This window comes from Pecten maximus, chromosome 11 (assembly GCF_902652985.1).
Source record: "Pecten maximus chromosome 11, xPecMax1.1, whole genome shotgun sequence".
NCBI classification, from domain to species: domain Eukaryota; kingdom Metazoa; phylum Mollusca; class Bivalvia; order Pectinida; family Pectinidae; genus Pecten; species Pecten maximus.
In genome coordinates, this window is record NC_047025.1 from 29,260,013 (window position 1) to 29,272,837 (window position 12,825).

Genomic DNA, 12,825 nt, shown 5'->3' on the forward strand with positions numbered 1-12,825 from the left:
TTGATTAAAGACAATTTTGTTATTTTCCAATTAAGTCGTCGATGTGATCGTTTGTGATCCTAGCATGCACACAGGGCAGTACGTTATATCCAACATAAGTGTTTTATTGGACATTCACCGATATAAGTGTGGCAGTTCACATCGGATAACGTTTTCCGATTGCTAAATCGATTTACATTTACTTCGCAAGGTAAAAATCAGGATGACTACTAGGGCTGTCCAGCTCTGTTCAATGGCCTCTCTGGTGAAATAAACTATGTTATATTCACCTTCGACGCGGTTTGTTTGAAATCCAAAACGCGCTATCATTGCATCCAGTGATATTATCATAAATTCAATTTATGACTGGGCTAGTCGCAGTGGGTGTTGTTCCTGACAATACGCTGTGGTCTGGATGTTTTCATGGAAGTGCATCTAGGAGCATGCTATTCCAATTCGGTAGTGAATACTAATACAGAGAGCTCCTGCTTGTTTCGCAGCGCGTCATCGTATAGGTTAAAAGGTTATTTCATTAAGATAGTTGGTGTTTTATCGTAATGCGATACTGAGTATGGATTTCGTGTTCTTTTTCGACAGTTTTTTTCCTGTTTCGCTTTGAAAATGTTACAATGTATTAAACAGTAATGCTTCTAATGATGAAATGTGGGAACGCTTTGTGTTATGCCTTTTATCGTTATATGGTAATCTCCCTATGATACTTTCACAAAGAGAAAAGAACATAATCTTACATATGTATTCGTGACACGATACATATTTGCCACTTTTTTCACGGACTATCACGTTTAAAATTGTTATCCACCAGTCTTTCCTCAAATCCTTTGAAATCCGCGTCTAAATATTGCGTTGAAAAATTAAAAAAAACAGTTAAGATCAATATGTTAAATTCAACATATACCTGAACAGTACCATTTGAAAACTGTTAATCAGTGTTGATGAAAACCAAAAAATGTTGCTGTTCAAATCGTTTACATACGGTTTCATATATAAATATCTACTATCTGAAGGAAGCTTTATATATTACTATCTACTATCTGATGGAAGCTTTATATATTACTATCTACTATCTGAAGGAAGCTTCATATATTACTATCTACTATCTGAAGGAAGCTTCATATATAACTATCTACTATCTGATGGAAGTGAGTTTCCGTTTTCCTGTCGACTAATCATCCCACGGATCATATCACGGTCATATGATAACAATATATCTATATTATGCTCATTTAATAATTGATAAAGTATTTTATTTCTGTATGTTACATTATGACTACCACTTTCTTCCTGTTATCTTTTATTTTATGGTACGTGTTATGATCAAGCTTTAACATAAAGAATATTAGTGTATGATAAATAGTATTAACAACAGTTGTATGTTTATATTATGCTATAATATAACTGAAAAACAGTTACCAATATGTGAAGTGTTTTAGTAATATCTAATATTCGATTCTTTTTTACAGATGGTGTGTCTAAATTGTAAAATGTATTCTCTATTTATACATATATATAATGCTACAGTTTGCTTTCCTTTATTTCAATGGTATAAAAACATCATCTTAACAGGAACAGTGCACCATGAAGATGACTAAAACTAAATCTATATTGTTATTGAAATAATAAATTATATCAAATGTTGCAACAATAGATCCAAGTACAAATTTGAAAGAAAACGCCAGACATTTTTCGGAAAAGAAATTCCGATGTACATACTCATACAACTAGAGACGGAGAAAACTTTCGTCCATTGCTTTGTCATACTTCTTTATTTTATAATTCTTTCATTCCATCCTTCTAACACTGCTGGAACCCTCTTTCTTTCTATGATAAAGCGAATCCGTCATTACGAAATCTTAAGAAACACTTACATGGACATTCCAGAAAAGTTCCATTATACTTCTCCTCTGGAAGTAGACATGGTCAGATTCTACATGCAAGACTCAGAATGGAATGCAGCTCATTGAATAGTTACCTCTTCTCGAAAGGCTTGGTTGATAGTCCTCTCTGCTCATGCGGATTATCGAATGAAACAAACTTCCACTATCTTTTTATCTTATATTCCCACTATACGATAATCTCCGCACGACTTACTTCAATCAAATAACTCGTTATAACCTTCCGGAAAGAATATTACTATATGGAGATGTTGACCTTTCTCTCGAAGAAAAATAGTGAATTGTTTAACTGTGTTCAAAAGTTAATCAGCAACTAAACGTTTCTGATTTCATATCTTATGCTAACATCACGTTGGAATTACATCAGGTACCCGAGGAATTAATCATTGTTATTACAGTGTATGTTGTTTCTTTTTTTAACATGCATGATCATGAAAGCTTTGAAAGGTTTTAAACCACCCATAACAAATTAATCTTGCAAGCTCACCACACACACTTTCCCCCTCTTCCCTGCACACCCTCCTCCTACTATAGGATGTATAAACAGTAGAAGTATCAAACCTAAGGATTCTATATCTAATCAAATCTTCTTTCACATTTTGTTTTATTGCTGATCTTGTCCATCTCGATATTGTAAATTTCTATAGAAGGGAATTGGTTTAACATAAGCTTTACAGTCTGTTTCCATATACTGTTAAGTCCTGAAGCGATTTTTGTTGCTTTTTTGTCTCGTCTTTATGAAACGAAACCGTTTATACTAAATTGTTATAATTTTTTAAATGAATCATTAGGATGCACATGTAGCGTTGAATACAGGGTCATTTTTTGCAAATATTTACTTCTTTCACTTTTAATGTACTATACTTCTAAGTGAAGAGGTAAGCATGGTTTCTTAATTTTCTAAAATTAATTGATTACATTAAATATTTATTTGGGTTTTTTTTTTTTTTTTTTTAGTTTTTAAGCCAGTTGCTATTTAATTCGATTATTTGATAATTTGGAATCAGTTGTACAATTTGAACAACTTAATCAAAGTATAACGACAAAGGATGTAGTGAATTATATATAAAACAAGATCATACAAATAAGACACAGCTAAACAAGAAATATATTTAAAAAAGATAAACGGCATAGTTTTAATGCTGGTGGTAATAATGTAAAACTGCTGGTGAAATAAATTAACGAACTACAGTAATGTGTTTCAGCAGATAACAAAATCATATCCGTTTGAACCATTTTTGGTGATAATAAGACTGCATTTGAATCAGGAATATAATTTCATTGATGTGTCATTTGAAAAGATACATCCACTTATTCAGCTTGCATTCAATCTTAACGTTGTTTCGTTTTTAACTGCTTATCTGCATTTTGCATTGACCAATAACATACTTCATCTTGACCAGTAACGCCACCTGTCGCGTCATATCCGGGACCAAAAGAATATTATACGGCTATGCCGAAAAAAAACTGTAAAAGTAACAAAATGGATGTCTGCCTTCCTGTATTAACACATTTCTAATGTTTAATGTCTCCTTGACAATAATAATGGAAGGGTGGCAACTCTTAAAGCGAAAATTGGTTATTCGTGAAATTTACATCTAAGGGGAAATAACTCTTACACTGTTTCTAAAATCCATTTTTCATAATCAATAAATTAGCAATGTTTCATTCCAATTAAATAATAATAACAAGATTTCTTTTTCAGAAAATAATTTTATTTTGAATATTAAAGTATAAAGAATATGAAATAGTTGAAATGTTATGTTAGTACAATTTAATTTTTAAAAGTATGCAAGTTGCAAAAGTCACAGGAAGATCCTAGAGAATTGTCAGATTGTGTGTCGTCATTCCATTTGTGAAAAGTATCAGGTTCCTGAAATGAGAAAAATATAATAGTTAACATCATATCAAGATAAGGTTGTACGAATTACGTCACAGTAAACAAGTACACAAACTCATTCACAGTAATTTCCCCTGTTTATATTTAAAGGTGCTAATCACTCGTACGAGAAATATCATATGGAGCGACAACTGATGCAAATCTAAAGATAAGATTCCCTTTCAGTGCCGAACATATATTATATTGAGTGCTTACCGCAGGTGAAAAATAGCATTGGATTTGTAATGAAAATACAGAACTTTTTTGATACTCAACACAAAACATTTAATTTTCGATTTATTTCAAAGTACGCGCAAGGGCGAATGGTATTACTTTCAAAAGTGGAAATAAGCGGCTAACCCCTTACAAATATGTTATTAATTGTGTAATTAAGTGAAAACATTATTTGAAACTGAAAAAATGTGACAAAACCATCTTCATCTGCATCTGAAAATCTGCATTGTATATGCATTGATCAGGGAGTACGTTCGTTTAAGTTAACAAAACTGAAATTTGTCACAATTTAAAAAAAAAATCGTTATGATAAGATTGAATACCTTATTTGCGAAATATTGAATTACTATCTACAATAAAACATGTTTCTGATTGGCACCTATGAGATTAACTTTGACGTTCAATATTTTATCATGAAACTAAAGAGAACAAATGATGCATGTATAATGTTCTTTAAGATAAAATTATTTCTTACAGCCTCAATGGAATTAACTTAAAGAAATTCCTTGACTTAAATTTTCCATAGAAAAACTTCATAGATTTAAGAGGGAAATCTTAGTTAGGGAATCTCCCTTATATTATGTAATGGTTTCTTATGGAAATCAAAAGTTTAGGAATTTAGCTCAAGTTAGAGAAAATTGAAAAAAAACCTGGAGCAAGGTTGCTTTTCCTTTTTAGTGACTATTTTAGGGTCATGTTTGCATTATTATTTTATAGAATATTTGAGCATCTTTCTCACTTACTTTGTTCATGCACAAAGCCCGTTTTGACAGCTGGTTCCAGAGGGACATTTGGAACACGACGTGCCTTCATTGTACGGGAGATAGCCTCGGAAGTTCCCCTGTAGTAAAACAAGTAGGATTTCAGAGAAGCTAATAATGCCAGGATGTCTCTTGGCCTTTCTATTGTGAGTTGAAGGATTAGATTAAAACAAATAATCTAAATCATTAAAAGAGTCATTTCCATAAAGCAATGCCAAGAAATGAGAAGTTTCATACTACTTCGGCACCGAAACGCGTGAAATAACTGCGGTATAGTGTATATACTTTGTATCTCTAACGCAGTTTTATCATTGGCTGTTCAAATCATTGTCGATGACGGCACTAAATCACGTGACAATGTGAATAACGTACCCGTTGCCATAGTTACAGACGACGATGACGGCATTACTCCAGCTCAGACCCTGAAGAGAACTGCACATCTTGGCTCCACATCCCAAATACCCAGACGTAGCCCAGACTACCTGTAACAAAAACGAAATATGAAATATATCGCATCCATCTACTATACTACATAGGTGTTTTGAAAATATAATGTTGTAACCATTACCGCTATTGTGAATTGGTTTGGTTTACTTATTTGTATTTGGTGACCGTATATTCCCGCGTTTCGTAGTATAGCGTGAATGGTATCTCTTGTTCGGCATGTTCTAGCTAATGTAGCATGTGCTGTGTGCGATTGCGTTTCGCATGCGAGTTGGGGTCATTTCTAGCCGTCGTCTCGTACTGAGCGGTCATACCATTTTTTGTTTTGACTGTATTGTAGGTTCATAACTGTCAGTGTCTGTATTGTACAGGAGGATCTAACATAGGTTCCAATGTTATCCCTGAGGATAACTTTCAGTCAGAAGTAATTAGTCCGAACTCTCCCTTGCCATTGGGCGCAGGTTTCCGGAAATTAATCCGGTTTTTCCTGAGCGAGTAGGTTGATCTCGACGAAGGGGATTTTTTTTACTTTCATTCAATGAATTACTGGTAAACAATGTATTTTGACCACATCTGTACCTCACCCGTGTAAAGTGACCACATCCTCATCTAGGTATGGTGTCGATACCCGTTAACTTACCTGTGTAAAGTGACCACATCTTCAACTGGGTGGGTATAGTATCGATACCCGTGAACTCAACTGACCACATCCTCACCTGGGTATAGTATCGATACCTGTTAACTCACCGGTGTAAAGTGACCACATCCTCACCTAGATATAGTATCGATACCTGTAACTTCCCTCAGTAAAGTGACCACATCTTCAACTGGGTGGGTATATATAGTATCGATACCCGTTAACTCACCTGTGTTCAATGTTCAATGTTCAATGTTCAATCCATTTGATTATCAATAAAATATGTTGAAATGAAATGAACTCACCTGTGTGTAGTGACCACATCCTCACCTGGGTATAGTATCAAAACGTGTAAACTCACCTGGGTATAGTGACCACATCCTCACCTGGGTATAGTATCAATACGTGTTAACTCACCTGTGTAAAGTGACCACATTCTCACCTGGGTATAGTATCAATACGTGTTAACTCACCTGGGTATAGTGACCACACACACCGCTACAGGTATTAGAGGAATAGGTAAAATCCGACTCCTCACTAGCCCATTTGTCTACGACATACTTTCCGTTGTAGTCTGCATGTAATGAAAGAAAAGAAACACAAATTTACACTATTTTCTTGAATATAATATTCTATTGTATAGGTATACACATTTTTACGAAATCGTTTGACAGTTTCTAACAAAATAGTGTAAAATTTACAGCGTAACCATTTTTTCAGAACTGTTTATTATGTGAAAACAGTTTGCGGGATACTGAATGTAAAAGAAAGTGTCAAATAGCAACGGAAGAACATCTTTCTATTAAGACTTTTCTTAGAGAAAGTTATTTTCGAGACAAAAATTGGTGATCGTACATATCAAGGACTATTTAAAGGACTCAAACAATTAAATAATTTACTATATGTTATAACTAGTGACCCCATCCCTTTATTCGCTCGTTTGAAGTTCAAATGATGTGAAATTTATATCAAATTAAAGTTTGAAGTTTTTTTCTATCGGATAAATGTTGTTATAGGTTTAATGTCATATAAGAGCACACGGGTACTCGAAAGACAGTAACCCTAACATGTACAGTACACTGGGGAACCCCCAACTGGGGAATCCCCGCCTTTTTACACCTCGAATCCTACGTCATTCTATTTTCAGTAGGAGTGTATATTTTTGATTTTCCAAACCTCAACACCTAATTCTTTATTCTCGTATATAGAAAGTACCTATTCCATATGTTATTTACTCAGGAAAACAGCTACAAACCTAAGAAACACATTTTCCTCAGGGACTTGGTTCAGCGTGAAACACCTGCTGATTGGCTGATTTAATTGTGTGAGTCCTTTAATTTAAACGGTATTTGTTACTAAATCAGAAATAGGTTGTTTACTCTGTGTCTGTGCAATTCATGCCTACAAACGTTTTGAACATAATATTATAATTTGAAATATATATGAAGAAGATTCCTCCCTTCATCCCTCCTCTTAACACCAGGAACACTGGGTACTGATTTAATCAAGCTAATTAATACTTACATGAGGAAAGGAAGAGGTTCTCTCCGACATACCAGAACGATGACCCGGACGACCTATCACCGTTATGACCCCAGATACACTTATCAGCGTAATCCTGGGCAGTTTTTGCCAACTCATCACTCCATTGCTGAAAAGAAACGTTCATAACATCAACATACTCTGCCAAGCTATTACGTTTACGTCGTGAGGACCAAAATGGACTATTCAATTCCTAAGTTATTAAAATACTGATCACTTATTTATATATTGTGATCTATTCTAAATAATCAATTAAACAATGGATGCTTAACCGCAGATCAGGATTCATATTTCAACAAAAAAGGATTTTAAGATATTTTCTTGATGCATGATTTTTTCTTTTTTGAGCTGTTACACGATACACGATAAGATGAAAACATAAAAATGATATTGAGGATAATATATATATATATATTTTCTTTTTGTAAAGATTTCCTATTTAAAGCTTTTAGAAGCCTGGTATTTGTATTATTATGTAGACAGCGGTGTGAAAATCCTGAAGCCCAAACCCACAACAAAATATAAAGCTAACATTTTTAGTGTCACCTTCAACATCTAGACAACTTCCCAAATGAATAGATCTTAGTTCTCATATCAAATTTGTTTCTAATAATGGCTAGCGAAGTTTTTTTGATCGAGCGATGTTGATGCAAATTCAATTTGTATATGTATAAATTTCTTATTTATATCAACTCATGTAAATAGCTCAGCACTACTCTACGACTAAATGTCAATTTGGCTGGACATCTATAAATGCTTATCAAAATACTTATTTATAATGAAACGTACAAAAATAAGTATGAATTAAGAACTGACCATTTTCAGCATGTTGGATGCACTGGGCTGGACATTGGCTCGGATGTCATTGTGGTAGTCCAAGATGTCCTGTTTCTCCGTCTCAGTCAAGCCATTCTTTTCCGTAGATTTCCTGTCCAGAAGCAGATCTCCGCCAAGTCTAAACGAATCTTCCAGCTCCTTCTCCAATTCTCTCAGTACGATGCCATCTGGGGCAGCAGATACTGCGACCAAGAGGAAACAGCCAACGAATACTGATATCTGCATTGTTACGGTAGGTTTCAGAAATCTACTGCTGCAGGCCAGCGATATTGCCCTTTTTATACTTAATTGTGTTGACTGTTCATAATTTCTAATATAGCACATGACATGCCTTGGTTCTTTGATCTTATTTATTTTTATCCAAAACCATTTCTGTAAACAATTTCGTTGCTTTCTCCGCGTAATTTACACAAATACAGTAAATATACCTACATGAACATTCATATTTAATTATAGAAATAATCCTTTCCATTAACTTAACGGCATGTGTATTGCTTACATGTGATCGAGCTGTAAAATTTAGCATTCAGGTCCTCAAATAATTCAGTTATACATTTACAACAGTATCACATTTCTTTACACAGATTGCGATTTCATCGATCGGAACTCTTCATACAAATAAATCAATCAATTTCATTTGACATGAATATCTTTCAATCACATTTTTTATTAGCTGTTGACATCGAGTTACAAATTGGATGACCAAAGGACAACTATATGATACATTATCTTTTCAATTGTTTTTATTCTTAGCTAAGAATAGTTCGGGCTTTAACACATAAAAAAGATGAGCTATGGGAACAGCATATCACCTTATTAAAGCACACAAAATTATTTATTAGTTTAAAATTAATTGCGTCACTATTTTTTTAAGAGCCTGAACGATTGAATTCGAATAATTCAAAATTAATATTTGGTATGGAATACTGCTTTAAGTCCTTAATGCTTCTCCTTAACAGATACATGACACATTCCATGCTATTTTAAGTACTTATGTACATAAGACATGTTTGATTCTTATCAACGTAAAGGTCATACGCGATTCATATTTGTTCTTTTTCTGCCCACGTCTTTTAACAAACACATGTTTATTTATAGGCCCTCCACAGTGTCTACATCAATCAATGGGAGACAACAGCATATGTTTGTACAGTAAATATGCACAAACAAACATTACTTATCCTTAATGACGTAGGCATGGAATAGATTAAAACCGAAATCAAAGCGCTATGCTATGTCGGTCAGATGGGTACAATGATAAAATAATTATACTTCAGGACCGACCTAAACAACATTTGAACCACAATCATAGGACTGGTAGAAAGGAGGTTTATTTATTTATTCATTCATTTATTGTCTTTTTTTTAAATTATTTTTAATGCTCAGACTTCTTATTTGTCATTTAAGGTCTTTTGTAACTGTCTGAAGATTTGCACCTACTTTGTAATAATTAGTCCGTATTCCTACATAACATACACACACAAAATCTGTGTCCGAAAAAGGCTGTTTAAAGTACAGTCCTAAAAGGACTTCACGCTTAATTTTTCTCAGACAAAAATAAGCAGTTTTTTTATCTTAATTATTCTTCACTTAACTTTGGATACTTAACAATAGTGTAGTAGGAGAGGTTTTTATAGATATTATATTGTAGAGTAGGCATATAGGAATGTGCTATGCGAAACGTATTCAGTTTAAGGCCACGCGAAATTAGTAAGTTGTTCTTTGGGAAATTGGAAAAATAAAAGGGAGCGAGCGGGCGAATTTGTTTTAGACATTTGTGCAGCTGCGCCCCTGTGTACACTTACTCTCAAAACATCCATCCATATTAATTCTGAGAGTACGTCCGAAGTCGGTTTCTTGAATTTTATTTTGTTGTGGACCTATATCTCGTCTTTCCTCGTGGTTTCTGTCATCCTTTTTTGTTATTATTTATCGGAATCATTACATAACTTCATACTGGAGTCTGTTATCTCTTTATAAACCAACACATTTCTCATGGTGTGTAACCCTACCGAACCTGTGTTGACAACACAGGGCGAGGCTGGACTTCGGGATACACTAACATCCGAGCCCCACTCGATTTGCGCTCTTCTCAGAAGAGAAGCCTTCTAAGAAGATCGCATTCCGTTATATGTAAATCGAGTAAACCGGGAGAATATAACCCAAAATAAACAAGTTTTTTAAGTTTTCTCAAACACTATGACACAAACACATGCATGTATGTGTCATATACATGTATCCCTCTCTAGTGAAACTCATCACTCGCACACTTAAAACATGGTCGCCGCCATCTTGGAAGATAAATCTCCCAGCTTTGAGACGGAAGAGGTAGAAGATCTTCCAGAAGCAGAAGAGCTACAAATCGAGTGACCGGAAGATATATTCTAGAAGAAGAAGAGTGCAAATTGAGTGGGGCTCTGGAGTAGGTGTGTGATTCCCCGAAGCCCAGACTTGTCAGAATTGAATAAGTGTGTATAAGACATGCATAGTCTATTTCTTTATGTTAATATTGAAAAGATACAATGATTCTTTCACAAAACTAACTTTGTGTACAGGAGTGAAGTGGCGAATATTCACATCACTTTGTCTGTCCGTTAGTCGCAACGAACGTCCGTCCTTCATTCCGTCCATTAACATTTACCTTGTCCGTAGTTTTCTGGGAAAAGCAATAAATGGAATTTTTTAAACGTCATACAGATATTCATTGCAGGAATTTCTCAAGACCAGTTGAATGTCAAGGCCTTGAAATCAGCATTATTTTTTTAGAAAGTTTACGAAATTAGTTTGTCTGCAACTTTCAGTGAAAAATATTGAACGGCTTTTCATGAAACTCCATACGGTGGTTTTTATGTATGAAGCTCTCGAACCTAGTTGAATGTCAAGGTTGTTTTTTTTTGTTTTTTGTTGTTGTTGTTTTTTTTTTTTTGTTTTTTTTTTTGAATTTTGAATTTTGAATTTTGAAGCGTATTAGGGCTGAATTTAAACTTTTTAATTTTTTATTTCCACACTTTAATGTGTAAATTATACACTTTAATCTGTAAATTTGGAAATTAAAAATTAAAAAGTTTAAAATAGCCCTAATACGCTTCCGTTTTTTTTTGTTTTTTTTTTTGTTTTTAAGAAATTTTTATAAAATAAAGCCTGTGTGTTGCAAAGCATTCAATAATTTTCATAAAATTTCATATACAGTAGTTGTTCCTTGTGTGAAGACAACAAGACAATGCTGTTCTCTTTTGCGTCATGTTCTTGAAAGGGGTTGGAAATCAAGTCGTAAAGGACACCATTACTATTTATGGAACTTTCATATAAAATTTGCTTTCCAGCAGATTTCTTGGGGGAATGTGAATGGATTTTTCTTAAACTTCATACAATTGATCCTTCCATCATGTTCTCGAGACAAATTGAACTTCAACGAAACAAAAACTTTAACGAGACAAATGTGGCTAATCCTATTGTATGTTTTCCACTTTTGTATCAGCCATGTACATGTATTGTTTAATCTGGCAGGCGTTTTATGTACCGTTTCCGAGGCCACTGAGCTAAAAAAAACTTTTTGTAAAATACCCATATACTTATATTGCCATTTTCCATTTCCTTTCATAAATTCGTCTCTGATTTGTTGCAACCTGACACAACAATAATTAACAATTAACTTCATTTTTCGCACTGACAGAAAGTAGGTTGTATAGTATCTATCAACTGTTATGTATATATGTGATTTGATTTCATATGAAATCATCCTGGTTTCTCCTCTTTCCAGGTGAATCGCATAATGCATACAACATATTCTTCTTTGTTAACCACGTCACCACCTAGTCTGTGTGATAATATCCTTTTACTCAAGTATTTCACGCCATAATGTATCATCACACAATGGAAATGGGATAACATGTACTTGCTCCGTTTCTTCTTACTACGTTATTCTCTTGTTTGTTTTATAATCAATCTCTGATTTGGATTCTGGGAAGTGAATGACTATTTCCTTTAACAGTAATCAAGGAATGACCTAATACGAGAATTCTTTTTGGAGGGCACACAAACGCGGAAATCATTATGATAGTGCACTTACGTCACAACATATATATCAGGTGAGCTTATTTCATTGTAGTTCAGAAATCATTATCAGAAATACATATATTTGGATTGGTACCAACATTGAATTCAACATATAGGATATTCCTGCGGAACATGAAACTTTCGGAAACTAATTAAAGTGTAAACAGGGTTCTGCGTATTGGAAATCCCGGAATACTAATGATGAAACCAGACATGGCGTTTGTCTGTAAAAACCCTACACTATGTGATTGCTGTAACACGTAGTTATCTGTAGCCTGATCTCATCTAACCTCCCTCTATCTCGTATGTAGAATTAAATACAGCGATATCCTTGTCTATTTTCCTAGATTTGCATGCATATCTTAAATAGGTATTGTTTCTCCAATCGATAATGAGTCGTGTTATCGTTTAATATTTCATAGAAAATCAATATTAACAGGAAAATCTTTTATTATGGATGTAAGCATATTCTTTCATCTTACTCGTCATTTAGGATTTTTCAAATGTTTCACTGCAGCTATTTAATAAAAACATACCAGGTAG

General features: G+C 34.0%; 1 protein-coding gene across 1 annotated transcript; it reads right to left on the minus strand.

Moving 5' to 3' along the window:
• Nucleotides 1-3,585: 3,585 nt before the first annotated feature.
• Nucleotides 3,586-8,475, minus strand: LOC117338645 (peptidase inhibitor 16-like). The gene is made up of 6 exons (XM_033900003.1): nucleotides 8,206-8,475; nucleotides 7,372-7,498; nucleotides 6,321-6,421; nucleotides 5,138-5,248; nucleotides 4,749-4,846; nucleotides 3,586-3,765 (listed from the first exon to the last, which is right to left on the minus strand). The coding sequence occupies exons 1-5, from the start codon at nucleotides 8,449-8,451 to the stop codon at nucleotides 4,754-4,756; spliced, it is 678 nt and encodes a 225-aa protein (XP_033755894.1). The 5' UTR covers nucleotides 8,452-8,475; the 3' UTR covers nucleotides 3,586-3,765; nucleotides 4,749-4,753.
• Between the last annotated feature and the right edge of the window lie 4,350 nt (nucleotides 8,476-12,825).

What these genes read in the sequence shown, in the direction of transcription:
- LOC117338645 (XM_033900003.1), bottom strand. Translation starts at nt 8,451, where the DNA reads ATGCAGATATCAGTATTCGTTGGCTGTTTCCTCTTGGTCGCAGTATCT. An exon ending in CATCCAACATGCTGAAAATG is followed by an intron (nt 7,499 to 8,205) that starts GTCAGTTCTTAA and finishes GTTTCTTTTCAG; the next exon opens with CAATGGAGTGATGAGTTGGC. An exon ending in GAACCTCTTCCTTTCCTCAT is followed by an intron (nt 6,422 to 7,371) that starts GTAAGTATTAAT and finishes CATTACATGCAG; the next exon opens with ACTACAACGGAAAGTATGTC.